Source organism: Gymnoscopelus braueri, assembly GCF_963280865.1.
Source record: "Gymnoscopelus braueri genome assembly, chromosome: 18".
NCBI classification, from domain to species: domain Eukaryota; kingdom Metazoa; phylum Chordata; class Actinopteri; order Myctophiformes; family Myctophidae; genus Gymnoscopelus; species Gymnoscopelus braueri.
In genome coordinates, this window is record NC_137618.1 from 19389658 (window position 1) to 19414936 (window position 25279).

The window sequence follows — 25279 nt, forward strand, 5'->3', positions numbered from 1 at the left end:
CCCCCCCCCCAACCTCAGTCATAGCCCAGCACGGTGGTGTTAACAGCCGCTAAAACTCTTTAAGATAAAATGAAACCGGTTAGATTTTCTTGCCAGTCCTACGGGTGGGCTCTCTCGTCCGTTTGAGTCAACAGCCAATGAGTTCTCAATTCTCAATGAAAACAGTCAACCTATATTGTCCATGACCCAACAAATGGGGTCTGTTCCACGTTTTTAGGGGGCATTGCACAATGGAGGGCACACGCTTCAACAAAGGCAAAAAGTAATTGCTTGTTCTCCATTTTATTGTTGTTTACTTAAGCGGTGCTCCTCTTATTCCAGTGTGCTTCACATTGATTGGCTACCAAAATGAGGTGACCTCATGCCTCTCGCGGCTCAATATGAGGTGTGTGAAATGCGGTGGAAAGTCACGACGGAAATGATTCCTAGTCTATGCGTATTTACCTAGTTAGACTGCCTTTAGGAGAAGGGAGATTCAGAAACTGCAGTCCCTAATTGTTAAATTTGTTCTCTTGACCCCAATGAGCAACAACCCTGTTGGCGAGCCTCACTTGTACCTTAACCGTGTTTAGAACGAGCCAAAGTAGTGTTGTGTTGCTACCAATCATTTAAGAGACCTAAATGTAGGCTGTTTGATGTGTAACTAGCTTTGACTATTCGCTTGCTGATTGATTGACCTTGTGTTTTTCCATTTGACTGTTATTTTTTTACTTGAAAAGTTTGAGGGGAATTGGCATACCAAATAAATTGGGAGGAAAAGTTGAAAAATAAATAAAGACATCATGATGTTATTATTACAGTTCACAACTGTACCATAACTGAAATGTCACAAGAACATAATATCAAATGAACAAGCTAAAACAAATCCAAGGTTATGTTTGATGTGGAACTTAAGTCACTTTCACACATGCACTGTATAATGGAAGTTTTCCAGACTTTAATCGGAGGGGCTGTATGTACAGTATGAACGCAACATTCCAGCTCAGTAGGATCGGACATGCAACAGACTTAATGCTGGCAGGACCCTTGACTTAAGTCTGGGTAATGTCCGATTTGGCTCAAATGTTGTCCACTGAATTTACATTTAGTGAGTGGCGTGTTGATGACGCTTCTATTGTAGAGGAAAGAAGGGCCTCCACTCCTCCCGAAGTGTTTGGAGATAGAGACATAATTAGTTGAAAATAAGTTTATTGTCTCTTTTCATATTCCATCCTGATTGGTGAATTCCGAACATTGATGGCCCACAATAACCTACCAGACCTGGCGGAGACCTGTGCTCCGAGGACCACTTTTTCTAGTTCATTCTGCTTTTTATTAGCGTTTGAGTTGGAAATATTCACCGATCAAACTTCCATGATCAATGGCTCATAAGCGAAACAAAACAAAAAGGTCTCTTTAGTAGCTACATCTGCGCTTCTCTGCGCAGTGTGCACTTGTCTTTACAGATACCAAGGTTATTTTTTCAGCTCGGAGGACAGCTCATTTAGATGAAAAGTACGTTTTAGCTCGTTTTCTACGTTAGGCCCACTATGGTTCGGAAAGATGTTTCGTTTGTGTTTTGCATGGGTGCTTCAAAGGGAGACCGCATGTCAAGCAATTCAACGTATCTGTCATGTTCTGTGGAAGGAAAAAAAAAAGATTGCATTTGATCTTCGCATCTCCCTCAGGCTACGCCTGTGTTATATTTAAGTGGGAGTACCTAATTAGTGCGTCTACTACACCCAGACTCCGCCCCTCATCTTATCAAACAGGCTATTTACCTTCATATGTGAACGCATCTGAAACGGACATTCTCCTGTTACACGCTACATGTGTGAAAGGCCAACACCTGGCCCTGTACATGTAGGCTAACCGAATTGTGCCAAGGAAACTGGCTTACAGAGTAACGGGTATTGTACAACAATGAGAACCCAGTAATGTTTACAGCTTCGGGATAGTTTTTTACCAAGGACTGGTAACCGTTAACACTTTAGGCAAACTGTAAATACAGACCTCCTTCCCTGTTGTGTCAGAGATGTGATCGTTCTGAATTCATGACACTTCAGGCTTTATCCCTGTTCGCCTGCATTATTTCCCCCCACAAACTTCTGATTGGTGTGTTCCTGTGTTATCTGATTTCATCCCAATTGTAGTGGACCATTGTCATTTCTATAAGAGTCCTAAGCAGACACAGCCTCCACTGGTATCGTGTTGCCAAATACCGAGTTTTTGCCGCTCTGACTAACAAGCTGTTTGATCATCAGTGGTAGAAAGACCTTGGGGTCCTTTTATCAGGGCTATGTGCCATTTGTAGCACATCTTTTTGTTGCATATGGAACACAATCTGTTATTTTTCACTGTGTTAATTTGGTGCTGTGTCAGCGTGTTATTATTTCATCCAAGGGGGTTCAAACTGAACAGAGACACACAGCCGTAGACCACCTTAAACAAGACTTCAACCTCTGGTTTGAGGGTGGCAAGTGTTAATGTTTATTAGCAAGCAAATGATGGTTTTGCAAGTTTAACACAGCAGCAAAATCGATACAACTGGTACTAAAGGACTTAGAAGGTTGTCTTAATGAAAAGGGACAGTGCACCACAAGATCACTGGCTTTGATTGTATTTTATTTTGCCAACTTGGAAGACAGTCTACAGTTTGTGGTTCTCCAAATAAATGAGAAGAGATGTTGCCGGTTACTGTAGATATAGACTAGCTGGCATTAGTCAAACTTGTCTGTTTTTTTCAGCAGAATATAGCTGATTCACCTACACCAGGAACACTTGGGAATCTCATTGGCGCCTGTATGGAACTCAGGGAAAATATATTTGACGACTAGGCCTGTCCCCGACTAAGGATTTGTTTAGTCGAATCTAATTTGCGACTAATTGCCAATAGTCGACTGCCAGTCGACTAATACAAAATAAAATAAAATAAAAAATATTATTATTTATTTTTTATTTTTTTAGGGCCAAAATACATTTTATTTCAAAGGGCCAAGTCTACACAGTTTGTTTTGTCTCCAGCAGAGTTTCTAGTGTCTCTATCTCTCTCTGGAAGAGGTTGCACATGAACTCTGCAGCCGCACTGAGGCGCTCCAACACAAACAATACCAATACAAAGACGAGGAATAAGAAGAATAAAGTGGAAGTTACGTGTGGTTGCAGGTGTAGACTTGGCCAAAAAACAATTTAAAACATTTTTGGCAATTCTTTTGGCCCTTTTTTTTTTCTTTTTTTTTTTTTTTTTTCTTCGACTAGAGTCGACTAAGAGACACGCAGTCGACTCGGACCCCCCGCGACTAACCAGTCAACTAGTCGACTTAGTCCAGGTCAGGCCTATTGACGACCAAGTGCGTAATTTTACCACCCTCAAACTAAAGGCCATAGTCTAATAATGGTGTGTGAACCAAACTTAAGTTATCAATAGGGTAATGGTTGAAAGAATCTGCCGTTTGTTGAGTGTGAGTTGCAGTGACCCAAGTGGCATTCACATTATTAGAAAATGATGCAACTTCAGTGCCATTTTGTGGTGTGTATCTGTCTGTTCTCTGCTATGGCGAGTTACACCAGGCATTGTGGGCACTGTTTAAATTTCCGTTTTGTGATGTACATGAGGTCATTTAAACCTTCATGATGGCATGTTTTTACTAGAGGTATCTATCTAGTGGCTACCTGTGGTTATCTTCAATGGCCACAGGTTTTGATTATAATTAATCTGTTAATGACAATGAACGATAATAATTTGTCATTCATTTTGATCTTGACGCAGCTCATTTTTCTATATACTGTACTATATCACCTTCACCTTCACCTATCCCATAACCCCGGAGGGTCGTTGGGGCACCACAGACGATCTGTTGACCAGCGCTCTCCATCCCTCTCTGTCCTCGGCAGCTCTCATTGCCTCACTGAGTTTCAAGTGAGTCCATTCTCCGATGTTATCTTCCCATCTTTTCTTCTGTCTCCCTCGTCTCCTGCCACCTTGTACGGTGCCTTGCAAGATGGTCTTTGCAAGGCCTGAGGATCTGGTGATGTGTCCGTACCACCTCAGTTTTCGCTTTATGACAGTAGTAAGCAGGTCATCATGTGGGCCGATGGCTTGGCTGATCTTTTGCCGGACTTCCTCGTTGGTGACATGTTGGGTGTAGGAGATATACTATATACTATAGTGCAAATTATGGGCCCTATCTTGCACGCAGCCTTACCCCTTATGCCAATTTCTTTATTTTTTTTTACCGTTTGAAAGCTGTTCTACATCGACATATTGTGGGCTTGTAGATCGGCTATTTGAACTATTTGAAAATGCTTTGCAAAATAGTAAAAAATGCCAAAAAGGTTTAGGCCTAATGGGTAGGACAGGGCCCTATGTCAACTTTTTCATCAGTTGCAAGAAGTCGGATACTTACAATCATGTTAAAGGCGTTGTCTGTCACCAGGATTACATCGTTATCTGTTAGCTACCATACTTCCATGACATTGATTAGACCGTAGCTCCACCTGATAAGCGAACCCATGTGACAGTGATGAATGGCTCTCGCTAACATAATGTGCAGTTATTGTTGCATACGAGACCATTGTAGCAGGACTCCAGGAGTCACATGTAATGGCTACGCTACCAGGGCTGGGAACCGGATCTAACCTTGAGGAACCGGAAACGGTTCCATCACATTTGGAACCGTTTTCCGGAATCGTTTTTATCGCACTGTCAGAGCTGCTAAGTGGACTTCACGTCTGCTATACAATTACAATACCGGTGGTTCTCAAACTTTTTAAATTTCAAGGACCACCATAACTGTGTAATGGACCTGTAAGGGACCATTTGGAACCCCCTATAGGAATCATTAAAGGGAACTGTTAAGGAATCGGACCGTTAATCCATTAAGACCTGAGGCCGATTCTACAAATGTCTTCTAGTCCCTAACAGTTTTTTGAAACACTTACGTTAATATAATATCAGTGGTTCTCAAACTTTTTCATGTCAAGGACCGCCAAAATTGTATTTGGCCACGGACCCCCATCTCAAAATATTTAGTTCCAGGGGCACCCGGAAGCAAAGATTTGAGTTACAAATGTTCGCTTGAAGAATATATTTATATTCAAAAATAGCAGATTGAGCTTGTTCCCAGTCTTAAGGGGTTTAGAGGGAATCGTTAAGGAACCAGAATCGTTAAAATACTAAAGGATCCCAACCCTACCACTACTACTACTACTACTAACTTTACTCATTGACTCCATTGTCTGGGCTTTGGTGTATCTGTACAGTGCAGGTATGGTCCTTTCTGTAAACTGTCTTTGTGATTGATTGCAGCTTACATACCTTGTCTCGATTATGACTTGACGTGTTTGTGTAAGAGGTCGGGTCGTGTTCATTTACCACGGCACGATGACATCGTCAAAGGCACTGATGGCACCTCGCCGCTCTCCTGGATGAGACGGTTACGCCGATTGATCTGATTACTTGGGTGGCGATCAATCAACGAGAACAATTCCATGATTGTCACAGCCTTAAGGGTGTTATTAGACTCTTGTGTCTTGTTTTTTCAAGGTTAAAGGTTCTTTTTTTTTTTTTAACCCATTAAAACCGGGAAAGTATGTGTTTTTTTAGATGTCTTTGGCTATTAAAAAATAGCAGATATACAAGCTCATAGCACGGCACCGAGTGCAGCGCTATGAGCTTGTAGATCTTCTATTTTTTTGGTTGTTGAAAATTTGTGAAAATGTGTGTGTGCAAAGCAAACATTTGTAAAATATTTAGTTCCAGGGACCCCCCCAGAAGCAAAGATTTGAGTTACAAATGTTTGCTTAAAAATATATATATATTGAAAGATTTGCACAAATTTTCACGATTAAAAAAATATATAGCAGATCTACAAGCTCATAGCTATGAGCTTGTAGATCTGCTATTTTTGAATAGCCAAAGAAATCATAAAAATGACACAGATGCGTCCCCGGATTGAATGGGTTAAAAAGAAATGCAAGAATTGGGAAATGAAAGATTTAGTCATTGCCTTCTTTTGGCCCAAAGTGTGTTCCCCAGTTTCCAGCTCCTCGCTTCCTGAACACTTCCTGTTTTTATATATTTATGAATATATGCACATTAGGCGTGGTGTTATGGAGAATAACAGGCCATAGAGTGGTTTAGGGAACTGAGAGCCGCTCTGATGTGACTGATCTATACATCCAGTCATCCAGGCGGGACTCAGGCCCTTCACTGATGTGCTCCTAGAGGTGGGTGTTAGGGCTGTGAATTTTCTGCTATCTCACGATTCGATTCGATTCCGATTCTTGGGATTCTCGATTAAAACATTTTTTTTCTTTCCCGATTCAGCCCAGAACTTGCCACTTCTCAAAAATGTCATTATACAAAAATACAGGGGAAAAAAACAATAAAAACATTTTTTTTAATCAATTTTTTGAAAATGAGAATCGATTCTGAATCGTCCAACATGAGAATCGATTTTTGGATTCGAATAGTTTTTTTCCTGCAGCCCTAGTGGGCGTGCACATCTTTGAGTTCAACAAAGGCCTGCAATGGTTCTCCAAATGTGGATGTGACTGAATCGAGACCAGAGGAATTAAACTGAATGGGACAAATGACTGTGGTGATCAATACAGTTGTCTGACTCCAGTGGTGTAAAGTAACTCAGTACATTTACTTAAGTACTATACTTAAGTACAATTATGAGGTATTTTTTACTTTCCTGGAGTATTTCCAATTGTCAGTACTTTTACTTCTTAGAGGCAAATATTGTACTTTTACTCCACTACAATTATTTGAAAACTTTAGTTACTAGTTACTTTGTAGATTTTGATTATTATTACAAAACATACATTAACCACTTCAGGCCTATATACAGAAATTTTCGGCCATTTGAAAATAGCCGATCTACAAGCTCACACTGCGTCGCATTGAGCTTGTAGATGATCTGCTATTTTCAAAAGATTTGATACATTTGAAAACGTGTGAAATCGGACATTCTGCCTAATGAGTACTTTTACTTTTGGTACTTTAAGTACATTTTGATACCAATACTTTTTAACTTTCAATCAAGTAAATTTTGAATTCCGGACTATTAATTGTTACAGACTCAGAGTATTTCTACCTTGCAGTGTTGATACTTATACTTGAGTAAAACATTTGAGTACTTTTTCCACCACTGTCTGACACTCTCTGACACACAGGGTGTATGTACAGGCTGCTAGTGCAAGAGACGACTACAGTCCGAGTTATACTTAGTTGCGTCTATTTTACGAACGCCGAAAATAGCCGATTTCCAAGCTCAGCTGGTAGATCGGCTATTGTCAAATGTGCAATTCCGTATATATCAGGCCTGTCGCTTCCATACTTACCTGCTTGCTGATGCTGCTGCTACAGCAGCAATGCTCCCCTTGAAGAGGAATTGTTTGGCAGAGCTGGGCTCTACCCAGGCTGTTTGGAAGAGTAATTCAGTAGCCGCCCTTATGCAGACCCTGCGAAATAAAGCAGGTCAACCCCTCTGGTCAGAATGCTGGGTCAGACAGCAGTGTTGTTCCAGAGACGGGAAGAGGTTCAGTGTCTTGCTCAAGGGCGCTCTTGACACAGACTGAAATCTTAGTGTTATCATTATGCTTTTTCTGATTTGACTGTTGAAGTGACATACTGTATACAACATTTTGGCTACAGTACATGTGAAATAGGCTACCTTAACTGTGGAAGTAGTGAATACTGACATGTCGAGTCATTCCATTCAGTATTCTTTGTAAAAAACAACAAAAGGACCAAAATAAATGTATATTTGAGAAGTCATTATTTTCCCACTCAATTTCTAACAAAAATTACTTAAGAGAAATATTACAAAATACCTGTACGCCAAATGATATGATATGAGTAACAGAGATCCATCATGGCCAGTTGGATTAGTCTATTTACTTAGTAATTGGTGCAGTATGTGTTATAGTTTCAATGTGAAATATGTGCTCATGTTTTCTACACATTTAGCACTTTCTTTCGTTCTTTCTGTAAGCTAAAAGGCCCTAGTTATATTTAGTATCTGTATCGGCAATGACTCAACTGTGGCAATGTAGGGGAAACGGTGCTCCCGTTTGTGTATGACTGAATGACTAACAGTCATTGTACAACTGAATAACATTGGTCTATGTGTGTAGAGATGGAAAAAATAGTACTTTTGTTTCAAGTCATTTTCCACTGATCTATTAGACATACTTCAGTAAGGTGGTGTTTACTGTCATGTTGAAGTTCAAGTTCATGCTGTTGCGTATTCTATTATGGAATAATCTATTCTATTCTATTCATGGTTTTAGTGGTCCAAGCCACTAATAATGCTTTTGGAAATGGATCTACACGAGTGACAGTGTGAACAACAGAACTTTACCGTGAGCAAGCTAGCCCCCAGTTTACAAGCAGTGCTCTATGGCTTTACCATCAGGCAGGGCCACACATGCAAACATATAGGGCTGTCCCTAAAGGAGGTCAGAGGTCAAACACTGCCCGCATTCCCCAAGAAACAACCTCCTTTATATACCCCCCCCTCCCTCCCATTTACACACACACACACCCCCCTCCACCCTGCAGAATAAAAGAACCGTCTGCCTAGTGGTGTGGTTGTTCATTCGGTTGCCCTACATATTAATGGGAGAATACAGCAGTGAGAGAGAGACTGGGAGGGGGATGGTTGGTTAAGAACGTGTGTGTGTGTGTGTGTGTGTGTGTGTGTGTGTGTGTGTGTGTGTGTGTGTGTGTGTGTGTGTGTGTGTGTGTGTGTGTGAAGGAAAAAGATGCAGAGTGGAGAGAAGGGTGGAGGTGTGATGAAAGGGTGAGAGATCAGGGGTTGGTGTGGGAGGAAGAGAGACGGCGATAGAGAGAGAAGCCTTAGTTTTTCCTCCAGGCCCAGAGCTCATTTAGATGTTTCTACTGTATGTCTCTATTGTTCATTTGAGCCTCCAAGCTGTCACATACAGGACATGTTGTAGACCTCAGTGTAAGTCGGCAGCAAGCAAGTCCCGTGTGTGAGTGTATGGGATTGTGACTCATGTGTACAATAATGTGTAACTGTGGCATGAGGTGCTGTCTGATTCAGCTTGCAGTTCTTTGCCAATTAGGCGCCTTAAGCAGCGACCGCTCCCCTGAGAGAGAGAAAGATCTAAAGTGCTTTACTTTTTTCCCCCTTTTTTTTCCAACCATTTATTACAAAAGAATCACAGCGCTCACCAGCTGCGAACAGACACACACACACACACACACACACACACACACACACACACACACACACACACACACACACACACACACACACACACACACACACACACACACACACACACACACACACACACACATCTGTAATTGACCACCTGTTGGTTGTGGCCCAGTTTTTGCCTTGTGAACCACGGCAGAGGCTCCATAGAATTCCTCTGGGCTTCCTAACTACATGCATCTTATCTGGATTGTTGCAAAGGCAACACCGGGGAAAGAGGACCCATGCATCCCAGCCCAGCAGGATGTCACAAGTTATTATGTGCCTGAGCGGATTTTTAAGTGTTGTTGTGTTTTACCTTTGTCTGTCTGAGTGAATGAATGAATGAATTTCTTTTTTTGTGTGTCATAAGGACCCATCCCTTACTGGATTATAAGACACCAAAAACATCAATAAACAATATCACATTCACTTTCTGTGAGTGCATCCTGACAAAATAAATCTTTGTTATTTTTACATGCAGAATGACTTTGCTAGGATATTTTATGTGTGTGTGTGTGTTTTATATGCGTTGTGTGTCAACAATACATTTAGATTTGTGTGTGTGAAGACGGGAAGGGTGCAGGGGCGTCTGTGTTTGTAATAAGCTGAAGTGGACAGGAAGGGGCACGCTGCTTGGAGAAATGCGCATGCACGCACGCAGACACGCACACGCACACACACACACTCGGGAGGTGCACGGAACCTCCAGCGCTGTGCACCTCCAAGATGATTCCATAGTCTAAAATGTGTTTTGTTTGGTATAATCGTTTTGTTTCTTTTGGTATAATAATCGTTATGTCCATCTTTTCTCGTAGCGCAACTAGCGAGACTAAACTAACTGATTCGCATTATGTGGGGAACAAAAATAATGCGATGCCAACCGGAACCCACCACCGGAACAAGATTTTTTAATTCCCCCCTTTTTTCTAAACCGGATCACACGGCTCAGTTTTAGAATGATTAGCAGGCTTTCCTCCTTGGTGGAAAGCCTGGTGACGCTAGGTTAAGCTCCACCCAAAATAACGACAAACTCAACGTTTACAAATGTGTATCGGCACTACACAGACATACACACATACTCACACAAAGTCAAGAGCTCTAACACCACAAACACTCAGCAAAATGTATAAACACGTGTATGTACACACACACACACACACACACACACACACACACACACACACACACACACACACACACACACACACACACACACACACACACACCAGCCTGTTTGTAAGCTCTGCTGACGGGCAGGAAGCAATAATGGTAGCGTGCTTCCGGAGGCTTCTCTCCAGGGAGAGAGGCTGTCTGTCCTGTTGAGCTAAACAGAACAAAACCGAAATGGCACAACAGAAAGACAGAATAGAATAGAATGGAACTGAATAGAACGGAACAGAGCAGAACAGAATAGAAAGTGCTTGACACAGAAGGATAGAGCGCATCACACAAATCACAAGAGCCGCAACATTTCTCTCATTGTCTTTACAATGGTGGACAGAGTTGGAAATAAAAAAAGGATAGAGAGGCAATGTAGACATAAACAAAGAAACGTAGACGTGCAGACACAGTCGCTGTGTGTGTTATCTTTGCATGTGACAACATCCGCTTGCTAGTAGCAGGTGAAAGACGCTGTAGACTAGACTAGAGCATGTCTGTCATTCCTTCTTCGTGGCTTAACATCTACTCTTCATCTCTCCAGTCCCTTCTGTCCATTTCCCAGGCTGACGGCCATGTGGTTGACATGTGCAATGTGTCTAAATGTGACCATTAACTCTCTGCTTCCCAGACTGACAGTGATGTGGTTGGCATGTGCCATGCGTCTGTGTGACCATTCTCTCCGTGATGTGGTTGGCGTGGGCCATGTGTCTGTGTGCATTGCCTTTCTGTCTCTCTGTCTCTCTACACAGAAAATAACGAACAAAAAACACAAGAGTGTAAAAATTGACCTTTGTCGGTTCATATTAGAAATATGAGAAACATGAAGATGGTAAAGGTTATTATGGCTGTTCCTCTCTCCTAATGGGTCTAGTGTTATGGTTTAGGAGTCATGGTCACACTTGTAGGGTGAGGTTAAGGTAAGAGTAGCAGTATGCGGTGGTGAGAGTTGGGGTCAGGAGTGTAAACATGTGTCATCATGCCTCACTAGACGTCTGCTAGTCATCGACCAAGCTGCGGTGTATTTTTAGCCTTGCTAGTGGCAGGGAACTGCATGGCTATGTTGGGCCGTTAGTCAGACAGTTTGACACTTAGCTCCCAAACAAGATATCTACAATAAGCTACAGGTTGTATTGCCATAGAATTTGCTGTGCACCTTTTCATGCTCCCGGAGCACTTGGAACCCTATGACGTTTTTTTTTTTACCCCATGGCCTTTCGTCTAGCGCCATCCTCAGGCCAAAATGTCTTCTTTTGTTTTCTTTTTTTAAAAGGATGCCTGGCTAATGAGCCTTATATGCCTTAATACATTGTAATTGCCCTCTATAACTCAAATTAAAAACACCTTAGATATTTTATTTATTTTAGAAATGGTTAATCTTTTGGGACAAAGCCTGTCGCAAGTTGATGATGTCATTTGTATGTGTGGTCCGGCCCTATGGAATTTATGGAATGCATGTGCAAATTAAAAAACTACTTAAAACTTCCATGGTTAATATGATCATGAAATACATATTTTAAATGTTTTATTTACACATGTATTCCATAAATTCCATAGGAATAATAAGCTGGTACCAATAACCTCCCAATGCCCCCCCCCCCCCATTGTAAAGCGCTTTGAGAACTTGGAAAAGCGCTATAAAAATGCAATTCATAAAAAAAAATGCAATTCATTAACTGTGTGAGTTGCCCCAGTGCCGCCTTTCTTTTCTTCATTAGAGGATTTAAGGCTGTTTAGGCTAGGGCTGGGTATTGCCTCACGATCGATACGTATCACGATACGATACAGAGGCCACGATACGATATGTATGGCGATATCGGTTGATTTTGAATAATGACCGCGTGTCCAATTTACTTTTGCAGAGTCCTAGATCACCGATTGCTGATGTTTTGACCAATATATTGTCAGAAAATGTAAAGTTTCCAAATCAATTTGAAAAACTTAGTTGATAACATTTAGACTATACAAAAGCAAGGAAAAAAATACAAATAAATAATGTTTTGATGGATAAATGCAAAAGATGTAATCATGGATATCATCACACAGCATTTCCTGCCGTATCGATATGGTAGCCTCTGTATCGATACGATTATCGTCAAGGAATACGATACGATTATTGCCGTATCGATTAATTGAATCCACCCCTAGTTTAGGCTCTTCTGACAAGCATATTTTAACAGATAGGCTAGCTAGTCAACAGAAGGATTTTTCCAAATGTGGTCTTACAACCCTAAGAAGAATTGATGTGGAAATCCTGCTGTGTGTGTGTGTGTGTGCGTGAGTCTGTGTGTCTGTCTACAGTACTCTGGCAGTTGCTACAATTGTGTACACACGCTCAAATTCTGGCTGTGAGGGAGATTGTGTGAAAGACCTTTTTGTTCCTTCTTTTTTTTAAAGGGTTGCCCACCTCAGCTCAAATAGAGGCTTAAGGAAAGTGCAGACAATGACATTTTTGTGATAGTTGTGATGAGCATGCCAGCGGTGGGCCCCTGTGTGTGTGTGTGTGTGTGTGCGTGCGTGCGTGTGTGTGTGCGTGCATGCATGCATGCGTGTGTTTTTAAGCGCAGATGTGAACGATTGATCTGATCGCTGTGGGACCTCAAAGGGCCACTTCAAGCATGAAGAGAAACACACACGCACACACACACACACACACACACACACACACACACACACACACACAGTGCATTCACCATCTGCCAGTGGCCGTAGGAGTTTGTGATGATGTGTAATGACAAGTCGCTGGGACATGCAGAGACATCCATATGCACACACACATCGACACATGGCTTGTCCACTGAGATACGTATACTGTACACCTCGTGTTCATTCTCACTTCTATGCATTTTGTGTGTGTGTGCTCACTGTACTGCACACACATCATGCATGTATGTACGCAGCATACAGAGCCAAACATGTAAACACAGCAACAGAGGAAAAGATCCGAGCACTCAAAAAAATTACAGAGGAGAGGGCATAAAATCATAGCCTCGTCTGGTGCCTCTATGAGGACGTTTTTTTTCCAAGGGGGCGGGATCAAAACATTGGCTCTGGACGCAATTGGTTAGACCTACAACCAACTACCAATCACAGTTTCCCATATTTGAATACTGGGCCCTGATTGGTCACCCCAGACTTCTGGAGCAGGAAATGGATTCACAACGGAGCGGTGCCAGACCCAAATCGCAGAGGGCACCTTTTTTTTTTGCACTGGCAGATTCGTCTGGTCCCAGGCTAATAAAATCAAGGTACGCTAATCATGTCTAAAAATTGCTTGCCCTGATGAAGACCAGTTATGGTCGAAACATATACATTTTAACATTTTGTAGACTGATGATTTATGTACCTTGATTTTACGCCCTCTCCTCTGTCATTTTTTGAGTGCTCGGATCTGTTCCTCTTTTTCAAGTTTTGGTTCCCGTTGATCCTAGAAGCACCAAATCTCGTTTTTTAACTCAACTTTTATCTCCATTGAGCACCTGGTTGACCTCTCTCTCTCTCTCTCTCTCTCTCTCTCTCTCTCTCTCTATGTAAATAGAGACAGCAGATGACAAGGCCATGACCTCTGTGGCATTAATATTATCTTTTCTAGCACCACTGATCAAAATAAATCAGGAGAGACTGTTTAGATCACAGCAGCACACACTGCAAATTTGTTAAAAATCTACACTTTGCAGTGCAGATAAACGGAGGCACAGTGCTGACACTGTGGCATTTTATTTATTTATCTCAAGGACATTATTGGGCAGGTCAGTGGACGTTGTCATTGTGTGTGTGTATGTAACGTACCTGGCTTTAGGCACCTTGTTACGTAACTTCTCATTCCTCATTTGACCCCACTGCAGATCTGTATTCTGTATCGTTGGGTTGTCCCTACTCCCTTCTCTAGGGCTGTCACCATTACGAATTTAAGTTGGCCATTAATTGTCACTCAAATAATTGCGATTGCGAACATATAACATATGAATGCACCTTTTTAATTTCTGTTTGCCTTTTAGGCTTTCATTAAAAAAGATTTTTTGCACAAGGCATATATGACAAATAACTGAAGTATATACACAGACATTACTGACATTTAATAATTTTAGACTTTCAAAAAAGAATTTAAATTGCGGAAATAGCTGATCTAGGCTACAAGCTTACAACGCGTCACGTTGTAAGCTTGGAGATCAGCTATTTCTGCTATTCTCGATTTTCTTTCTTTCTTACATGGAAACGATTATGACGATTCTGCAAAATTAACTGCGATAATCTCAAATCATTGCGATTAGGCGATTATGTAATAATTGGGACAGGCTTATGCCTTCTCCCTTTTTTTATCCTACCTTATTATCTCTTTTATCTATGGAGATGAAGGATACAAAGGCTTTTTGTGGAGGCTTTTTGATGGGATTCAGTCCAAGGCCTTAGGTGTACAGTACATGCGGTTACATGGAGACAAGCCTTCCATGGGGGCGCAAGGCAACCATTTATTTGGCCGTGAGCAGGGGTTTAGCCCAATAGAACCGGGAAAGCTGAAACAGATCTGTCTGTTTAGATTTTTACCACTTTAACCATTATTTTACACTTTGGCTATTAAAACATAGCAGATATACTGTACAAGCTCATGGCGCGTCACTTAGTGCCGCGCTATGAGCTTGCAGATCTGCTATTTTTGATTTTTTTTTTTACTCAAATCTTTCCATCTGCGGCTCCCTGGGAAAACTTTTTTTTTAGATGAGGGTCGGTGACCAAATACATAATATTTATTTTTTTTGGGGGGGTGCCTATTCGGAACAGGCAGATTGCCTGACTCGTGGTATTGCTTTTTGAAGTGTTGTTAGGTGGCTGGGTCCCCAGTTCAAATAGGATTTTTGTGATGTCGCGGTCTGAAATGTTTGGGAACCTTGGCCTAATAATAATGCATTGTCCAGGGGTCCTTGGGGGGGTACCCAGGGGGTGCCCAGAAAAAGTAGTTAATATAGCGTCACAATCATTTTAACCACTTTAACCATATATTATACTTAAGCTATTCAAAAATAGCAGATATACAAGCTCATAGCGCAGCACCGACTGCCGCGCTACGAGCTTGTAGATGTGCTATTTTTGAAAAATCTTCAAAATGTTTTTTTTTTTTTAAGCGAATATTTTTTTAACTTATCTTTGCTTCTTGGGGGTCCCTGGAACTATTTTTGAGATGGGCGTCCGCGGCCAAATACATATCATTTTTTGGGGGGTCCTTGACATGAAAAAGTGAATAATAACTGTAGTAATGCATTATTAAACTGGCAGTCGTTGAAATGAAAAATGTTGAGAATCACTGGTATAGGGAACCTGCTGCCTGCCTATTAGAATTCTTTTCACGTGAGGCAATGAGTCCTTGCTGCTCTCCTGTGCTTGTACAGGCTTGTCTGGCTGTGTGGCAGTGGGCTGGGGAGAGGCAGAGAGAGAGAGAGCAATGTGAATGATGTCACACTGTTCTCTGGTTCTCTCAAGCCAGTCTATCCAAATGTAGGCAGGCTATTGATCCTTGTTTCTAGAGCAGTGGTTCTCAAAACTTTTTCGGATAAAGTGGTTCCAATGATTGTGATGCTATGTTAACTACGTTTGCTCACAATCATTTTAACCACTTTATTTTAACCACTTTATCCATTTATATGTTGGCTATTCAAAAATAGCAGAGCTGCAAGCTCACAGCAAGCTTGTGCAAGCTTGTACATCTGCTATTTTCAGATGGGGGTCCGCAGCCAAATTCATATCAATTCGGGGGTCCTTGACTTGAAAAAGTTTGAGAACCACTGTGCTACAGTATGCTTTGACAACTACAGTATTTATTACTGCTTAATTGGACAGTGTAAAAGTCATGTGTTCATAAATTCAAATGCATGTTCTCTCTCTCTCTCTCTCTTTGTGGTTGCTGTGCAGACCCTGGTAGGAGCGTGATGAGCGCGCGCTTCCGCTTGCCTGCCGGCAGATCCTACAATGTGCGGGCGACGGAGCTTGAGCGGGACAGGCAGCACACGCAGGTGGTGTGCAACATATTGCTGCTGGACAACACTGTCCAGGCCTTCAAAGTCAGCGTGAGTAACTCTGTGTGTGTGTGTGCGTCCTCAGTGAGAATGTACAAACATTCCCGTGTCATTCCATCCATGTTTTCATCTCTGTGATAACCCAGACATCTTTGACAGCTAATAACACCAGCTGTTGTTGTGGTTGATTTAAGAGACGTGTCTGTATTAAGGCAGCTACACAATGTACAACTTTTAAAGTCGTCGGGGAGTCATCAGATCGTTATGCATTTCACACTACACGATTGATCGCCGACAAGGGATATTTCACAGGACAGGACTCATCGCCGAGAGTAGATGAGTAGAGCCCTGCAACGGCAGCGGGATCCCGCAGGTCCCAACGCAAATCTTACGGGCGTGGGCGGTATTTAAATAGGCTACGCACCGTCCCGCAATATACCAAATATCCATTTGTGGTCATTATTTACTTAGCAAGATATGAATATTATCTCTACATTCAATCAGAGGAGAACATCATTTCCCCTCCTGACATCGCCGAGCACTATTATCGCAGCCGGATCGTCTCGCAGAGCCTTTCACACACAGCGAGCGAAACGACTGTGAGCTGTCGGCGACAGCATAATCGGAGCAAATGTCTTGCAGTCTGTAGTAGCCCTTAGAGATAGCCTGCACCTTTGACCCTAGCCTAGAGGAAGCTTTTATGACCACGGTCATTAAATACCAACCACTTCTACATACCATCTCAGGGCTATATGTGCAGACTATTTGTTTTTATATTTGGCAGCCTTGGACATACCCACAGACTGGTTGTTAGAGGGTTTCAACAACTTGGGATGCCCAAAAAGGATGCAAAAAGGCTGGCAAAGTATTGTGCTGCCTCTGCTATAATTGGCAGCTGCCACATATGGCGGAGACGCTGTTACTTACAGTATACCCATAAGGCGGCTTTCCATATACATGGACTTACCTAGCCCCACCCCACACCGCCCACCACAGCGACGGTTTCCACTACAATGAAGTGGGTAGAGTGGTGTGTAAGTGGTACTAAACTGGTGCCTAAAAAGTACCCAGTCTTGGGTAGGTCTGAGCTGGGCTAAGCGGGGCTAAAGCTGTGCTGCTACTGATTGGTCGGCTCACAGCTGTGTCTGTCCACTCAGGTCTCTGTAAAATGTAAACACTACGGTAGCAGTGTTGCCATGTCCACTTATTATAAGCGACATTGGGCTTATTTTTCTGTAAAGTTGCTTGTAAATATTGGTAGTACTTTTACTCCACTACAATTATCTGAAAACGTATTAGTTACTAGTTACTTTTCAGATATAAATGATTACATTATAAAACATACATTAACCACTTAAGCCCTATTTTATACCTAGGCTATTTGAAAATAGCCGATCTACAAGCTCACAACGCATCGCATCATTGTAGATCTGCTATTTTCAAACATTTTAGTACTTACTTTTGGTACCTTAAGTACATTTTGATACCAATAGTTTTTGTACTTTTACTCAAGTAATTCCAGACTTTCACTTGTAGAGTGCTTCTACGTTGCAGTATTGATACTTTTACTTAAGTAAAACATTTGAGTACTTTTTCCACCATTGCTTGTTTCTAAAATGTAGTTGATTATTTGGGGCTTGTTTCATATGTTGTTGAAACCAGTGGTTCTTAAACATTTTCATGTCAAGGACCCCCAAATTAATATGTATTTGTCAACATTATATATGTATATATTTTTTTTAAATAGCAGATGCACACACTCACAATGCGTCGCATCGCTACACGTTGTGAGTTTGTAGATCTGCTATTTTCAAATAGCCGTAGATAGTCGCTTCTTTTGGGATTGTTTTCATAGACCTGATTGCTTATTTTTTTCTGCTAAACCTGGCAACAATGAATGTGCGACAATACACGCTAATAATGTTTTTTATATAAGTGATGGCAACGTGTTTAGACACCACACAGGTCTTCCCAACAATAGCGAAGATTAAAGTCAGGGTGAACATGGCCAAATAATAACTTAAGAGCCAAACTAGCTCTGAGGAAACACGCTAGCATTTAGGCTAACCCTGTAGCCTGAGGCTAAGTTGGTGTGTTAAAGAAAGGGGCGTTGATTTCCTTCGGGAGGGGAGGGGAGGGTGGGGATTTTGCGAGTGGGGACTTTTGTGCAATGGAAACGCAAGACATTTTGAAGCGGTGCGGTGCGGTTCTGGACTGTACTGGACAGTGTCGTGCTTAAGCTGTGATGGAAAAGGGGCTATAGAGTACTGAGTGACATGCTTATTGTATCATGAAGACATATGCCATGATTTTGTGAATGTAACCTTAACTGTACCTTTAATATTTGTGTCCTTGCAGGATATGAAATAATTATATATTCACATCAGGTCACTGATCACCACCTGGAACAGTTGGGGGGTCATCAAATGCACATTGACAGTACTTTGTGAGAGGTGTGTGTGTGTGTGTGTGTGTGTGTGTGTGTGTGTTCTCATGGTTGGCTGGCCATGAGTACACTGTGTGTGTTTTGTCTAAGAGCAGATAAGATGCTATGATAAGAAGGAGGTTTATCACATTAAATGGATCTTTGTCTCTCTCTTTCATCTGTGCCCCCTCCTCTCTCTCTCCTTTTGTTTGTCTCTCAGTGGGTTGGTCTGTGTGTCTGTCTGTCTGTCTGTCTCTCTCTCAGTCGGTTGGTCTGTCTCTCTCTCAGTGGGTTGGTGTGTGTGTGTGTGTCTCTCTCAGTGGGTTGGTGTGTGTGTCTGTCTGTCTGTCTGTCTGTCTGTTGGTGCGTGTGTGTCTCTCTGTGTGTGTGTGTGTGTGTGTGTGTTAGATGACAGTACGAGAGGGGAACTTCCTCCTGTGACTCTAAAAACCCAATTCCTTTAATCCCCTCTGACACATCACACATCCTGTGAGCGCGCGTGTGTGTGTTTGCACATGCTTGAATTCAGTTGTGTGTATACCAATGTGCTTGTGTGTGTGCGAAGGAATGTGTGTGTGTGTGTGTGTGTGTGTGTGCGCGTGTGTGTGCGCGTGAGCCACCCCTCGTGGTGAAATGCTTGACATTCCACAGCTCACAGGAGCCCCCCTGAAAGCAACAGCCCAGTCAAGTACATACACGCACTCAAAACTCTGTGTACCTGTATACACTCTCACAGATGTATACGCCAAATTGCCCAAAAATATGCCAAATAACTTCAATATACTATGAAATTACTTACAATGACTGATACCAAAATAGGCCATATTTAATAATTTTATACTCCAAAGTTTTTTTTTGTGCAAATGCTGTGTGGAACTGTTCATAATACCCTTTAAAACCAGGAAAGCATCTGTGTCATTTCAGATTTTTGCGTTGGCTATTCAATAAATAGCAGATATACAAGTTCGCAGCGCGTCACTTGTATATCTGCGATTTTTGGTCATTTTAGAAAAATCTTGAAAGCGTTTGAAAAATGTTGAATACCTTAAATTTCGGACTATAAGCCGCGACTTTTTTCCAATTTTTCGACCCTGCGGCTTATATAACGGTGCGGCTTATCTATGGATTTTTACAGCTAACGGCCACTAGGGGACCTCCTAAATCTATGGATTTTACACCCGCGGCTTATAGTCCAGTGCGGCTTATATATGTACAAATCATTCAATTTAGCTGCTGCGGCTTATATTCAGGTGCGGCTTATAGTGCGAAAATTACGGTAATTGCGAAACAGTTTGATAACTACTGATTTAGAAAGGCAGTTGTAGAATCGGCCTCAGGTCTTCTGCGCCAGATGGAGAGATGGATGTAGACAGAAAGAGTGGGAGGGGGAGGCAGTGTGAGATGGGAGTCCCATGGCGCACACTCATGTATGATGTATGTGTCCCATCCTGTGTGTGTGTGTCTCGGCCCATGGGCGTGTATCGCCACGAGCCGTAACCCTTGTAGCTGTTATTAAGTGAATAACAGATCTTTAGCATGGTGAATGGATACATGGTCATTTTACGGCCTAGTGAATTATACACCACAACAATGTGCCCAGCCTCTGCCTGAGGTGAGAGCAGGGGCTGCCACTTTGTGTTTACCGCGCACGCAGTGTTGCCATGTCTGCTTATTATAAGCGACTTTGGGCTTGTTTTTCTGTACAGTCGCTAGTAATTATTTTATTTTTTTTGGGGCTTGTTTCTAAAGTATAGTTGCTTATTTGGGCTTGCTTCCTAATGTTGTTTAAACCAGTGGTTCTCATTTGTGTTCAAATGTTTTTTTTTTATGTTCACTTTTTCCCCAAGATTAAAAAAAAATAGCAGATCTACAAGCTCACAACGTGCGAGCTTGTAGATTGGCTATTTTCAAATAGCCGCTGTATATAGGTTTAAAGGTCTCATGTAGTCGCTTCTTTTGGGCTCGTTTTCCTAGACCTGGTAGCTTGTTTCTCTCGCAAAACCTGGCAACACTGCTTGCTCGCGATAATGAGAGAGAAGATGGGACAACGGGTTGCCATGGTAACTGATTGTGCAATGCCATTGGTTCGCCCAAGTCAAGTCAAGTTTTATTGTTACCCATAGCAGTCAGTAGACACTAGTCTGAAATACATGGGTATTACTGTAATTACAATAGTGTAAATACAACTTAAATGAAATCACTATTAAATGCATGGACATACGTGGGCATTACTGCAATTGAAAACAGTGTAAATAAAACTTAAAAGGAATCCCTATTAAATGCACAGACACCTCTGACTCTGTCCCAGTCTTCGTCCCTAAGCCCATATACCCCCCCCCCCTCTCTCTCTCTCTCTCTCTCTCTCCCTCAATCTCTCTCACTCAATCTCTCGCTTTCTTTGTTGCTTTCACCACTCTTCATCTCTCCGTCTGTCTCTCTTTCTTGCTTCATCTGTCTGCATCATCCTTCGATTCCACCCTGCCCCCCCCCTCGCCATCGTGCCTTCTCAGTCTCTCTCGACCATCTCCTATACTTCAGATCTACCCTAACTTCTCTTTCTCTCTCTCCAATCCTTCTTTCTTGCATATTTTCCTTTCACTCGTCTGAGTCACTCTCAGTCCCTCGTCACTCACTTTCAATTCTCTCTCTCTCTCTCTCTCTCTCTCTCTCTCTCTGGTCATTGATCAGCCCCCCCCACACCCCCCCAGCAGCAGCAAGAAGTAACTTCCTGGAAAGACAAGACATCCTTGAAGCAACAGCCCTTCTATTGATCGTCTCTCTGGGTTGGCCGGCTTTGAACCCAGCAGAGGAGAAACCAAAAAAAAAACACAACAACAAAAACATGGGGAGGAGGAGTCACTTATAGCCGTGGGAACCCGGGGTGCGGGGCAGGAGTAGGGTCAGGGTGAGCGAGTGACCGGGGGCCATGGTGAGGTGGGTGATGATGGGATGCCACCGTGAGTGGGTGAGGGGGGGGGGGGGTCGTGAAGGTACACGTCCTATTAAAAAAAAAACACGTCCAATTTCCAAATACATATAAATTTAAGGGACGAAAACGTTTGAGAACCTCTGATTTAGAAGTCTTCATGGGTTAAACCCTATGGCGTGTCAGCAGATTTAAATTATTGCTCATGGTTTATATGCAGTGATGAAACCGCTCTTACTGCCTCGAGGTCACGTGTGTGTCTGTGTGTGTGCAGTCAGTGGCTCATCCACCCCTGGTCCTCTCTCTATAACTGGGAGATGAAACCAAGGAGCCGGAATGGAGAAATTAGACGCACACTGATGCAGCTGCTGGTTTTTGGTGACACTGCTTCGTTCTAATTATGTGTGTTTGTGTGTGGGAGTCTGGCTGAGTATTTGTCTGAAAACAATATGGAGAATAGATTAGTTTGTGTGTGTGTGTGCGAGCGTGTGCGTGCGTGCGTGTGCGCGCGCCTGTGTGTGTGTTGCAGCATGGGTGTGTCTGTGGTGGTGCTTATGCTTGCCCCAGCTCCAGAAATAGAGAGGTGCTGCTATGTGGAGATGGGTGTGATGGTGTCATATTGTGGGTGGGTGTAAAGTTTGCAGTATTATACCTCTTACTTTATTTGTGTGTGTGTGTGTGTGTGTGTGTGTGTGTGTGTGTGTGTGTGTGTGTGTGTGTGTGTGTGTGTGTGTGTGTGTGTGTGTGTGTGTGTGTGTGTGTGTGTGTGTGTGTGTGTGTGTGTGTGTGTGTGTGTGTGTGTGTGTGTGTGTGTGTGTGTGTGTGTGTGTGTGTGTGTGTGTGTGTGTATTTGTGCGTGCGTGTATTTGTGTCCATGTGTGGTGTGGGAAGGATAGTCTAATTATGTGCACAGTTCTATCTCATTATGGTCATTCAGTTTACTGTTCTTATTCGCATGTCAGGTTTCTGTCTGTTTGTGTGGATGTGTGATTGGGAGAGAGAGTGTGTGTTTCTTTCTCCAACCTGTATTCCTGTCTTGACAAGCTGCCTCACGTCTTGTGAATTTCCATCATTCTTGAACACACTTTGGCACAGCAGCTTCAGTTTTAGGCCCCGGAGGGGACGGGGGGGGAGATATTTGTTTTTAAATAACTGTTGAGGAGAACCACTCGTTTGCACTTCCTTCTCGTTGAGATAGATGCTAGGAACTCTTAACACCTACAGTATCTTGTTTCCAGCATACGACATCTCCAATTCCATTGACCATTTAACTGTTGTTTGACATAATGTTTGTGGCACTTTCTTCAGCCTTGTGCTCTGTAAAGGCGTATGCACAGTTGCACACTGCACGATTTTGGCCATCTTATACACTGTGCATGTAAAAGGTAAAATTACTGTGCAAGTTGAATCGAGTTGACCAGACCTGTCATTGTGCGACAAAACTACAACCTAACAGTCAGCTGCTTTATGGTTGGATAATGTTTTACCTAAAAAAAACAGAGCAAAGAAATTAGCAGTGGATTTTTTTTTACCTGGTCTTAACTTGGCAGGAGAGCACAACATGTTGACAATTCAAAGGCAGCTGATAATATCTACAGTATATGCCATTTTTCACTAAACTGTCACATAAACTAGCCGATATTGATTTATTCCCTGTGACTTAACACAGTGGTTCTTCACAAAACTGTGGGGACCCCCCCAAATGATGTGCAACATTGTTTTCTCACTCAACAGTTAACAGACCAACATACAATTTAAGTGTATACTTGGAATTTGCACATTTCTAAAGCTACAATTTAAGGACTTTTAAGACCCTTTAAAAGAACCATAAGACACGCCGCCCGCCTCTACCCAGACAAGGCACCCCAATCCTGGGTACGGGGCTGGGTGGAGGGGACCCCTCAGTCGGCCCTCAACGCACCCGCGGGAAAATTCCTTGAGGCAGGAAGGCAGAAGCCGTGCTCCCGCAGGGCCCTGGACACTTAACGCGATTTTTCTTTTCTTCAAAAATAACCAGGGCAGGGGCCTCATGCCGCCCCTCTACCCAGCCCAAGGCACCCCGATCCTGGGTACGGGGCTGGGTGGAGGGGACCCCCCAGTCAGCCCTCAACGCACCTGCGGAAAATTCCTTGAGGCAGGAAGGCAGAGGCTGTGCTCCCAGAGGGCCCTGGACACTTAAAGCATTTTTTTATTTTTCAAAAAGAACCAAGGCAGGGCCCTCATGCCTCCCCTCTACCCAGCCCAAGGCACCCCAATCCTGGGTACAGGGCTGGGTGGAGGGGGTCCCCTCCGCAGTGACCAAAATTGGGTTTGGTGATGTTCTATATTGTCTGAATCAGCTTTGTTTGTGTTCGTTACGTGCTAAAAGAGTGACTTCAAGAGCTGTTTTACCGTACAATGCAAGTCAATGAGGAGCATATTTTGAATTATCAATTTCTAATCATGGAGCAAATATTTTTGATTTCTTAATTTTCTTGTCTTACATCATGGCAACCCAAACCTCTACCAAAGTGGTCTTATCCTTTAAGAATGAGGCAGAAATTGTGAAAATAGCCCTTGCTAGCACCTTCAGACTTATAGAGCACCGAAGTCCTGACGTCACTCGTTCATCCCCAGGTTTGCGGAAGTAATTTCTCTATGGAGAATAACATTGGGTCATCTTAGAATCGTCTCATATAAGAATTGTGGTCCAAAAATAAACACCGCGTGTCGGCGTTATTGTCAGGGAGGAGGTTCTGTATCGTTTATGATAGTCAGTCACTTATATTTGATACAGTCTGTTTCTGGCAAAAATGTAACTAATTCGGCGGAAGTAACATTAGCGTTTTCTCACCGTCAGTTGATGCTTCATATCCATAAGAGTCAACCCGCCGGGGTCATGTGTTTATTTTTGGAACACAGTTCTTATTTGACGCGATATTCAATACGTCTATGGGATTCAGAACGGGGGTGGAAAACTGCAAACCAGGTAGACAAACAAAGGATGTGTAAATGACGTCAGACTTCGGCGGTCTATTGTCTTGCACAGTGATTTTAGGTAGCACAGGAGTCAATTATTCAGGTAATGTTCTAATAACTTTTGACGAAATGTAAACAAATGCAAACTCTAAAAATAAAGCCTGTGATCTTGTACAATATATGGCTGAAGCTGTGAATAGACAATGACGTGCATTGATGGGAGTATGGGCCTTTAAGTGTGAGTGTGTGCAGTGTGAAGTGAAGGTCCCTTTTTTATCAGAACATCTCCCTCACTCTCTCAATCATTCTCTTTCTCAATGTCTCTCTCTGTTACTTTCTCTGTCCCTTTCTTATCCCCCTTTCACACACACACACACACACACACACACACACACACACACACACACACACACACACACACACACACACACACACACACAGAGACACACAGTGTATTTCACTCAGTGTTGCTGGTGGATTGATGAAGGCCGACACAAAGAGCGTTTGTCTTCCTCCGCTGCATCGTCAATCACGCCTTTTCTCTTCTTCCCCTGCTCACTCTGTCGTTCCCAGCCTCTTGGTTCCTCTC

General features: G+C 42.7%; 1 protein-coding gene across 2 annotated transcripts in view; it reads left to right on the forward strand.

The window, feature by feature from the left end:
• Positions 1 to 25279, forward strand: part of ptpn4a (protein tyrosine phosphatase non-receptor type 4a) — a 115460-nt gene that overhangs the window by 29388 nt on the left and 60793 nt on the right. For both annotated transcript variants that reach the window (XM_080456587.1, XM_080456588.1), the window contains exon 2: positions 16278 to 16432. In XM_080456587.1, the coding sequence (XP_080312713.1) occupies positions 16295 to 16432 (138 nt within the window). In that variant the 5' untranslated portion in view covers positions 16278 to 16294. The remainder of the gene's footprint in view (positions 1 to 16277; positions 16433 to 25279) is intronic.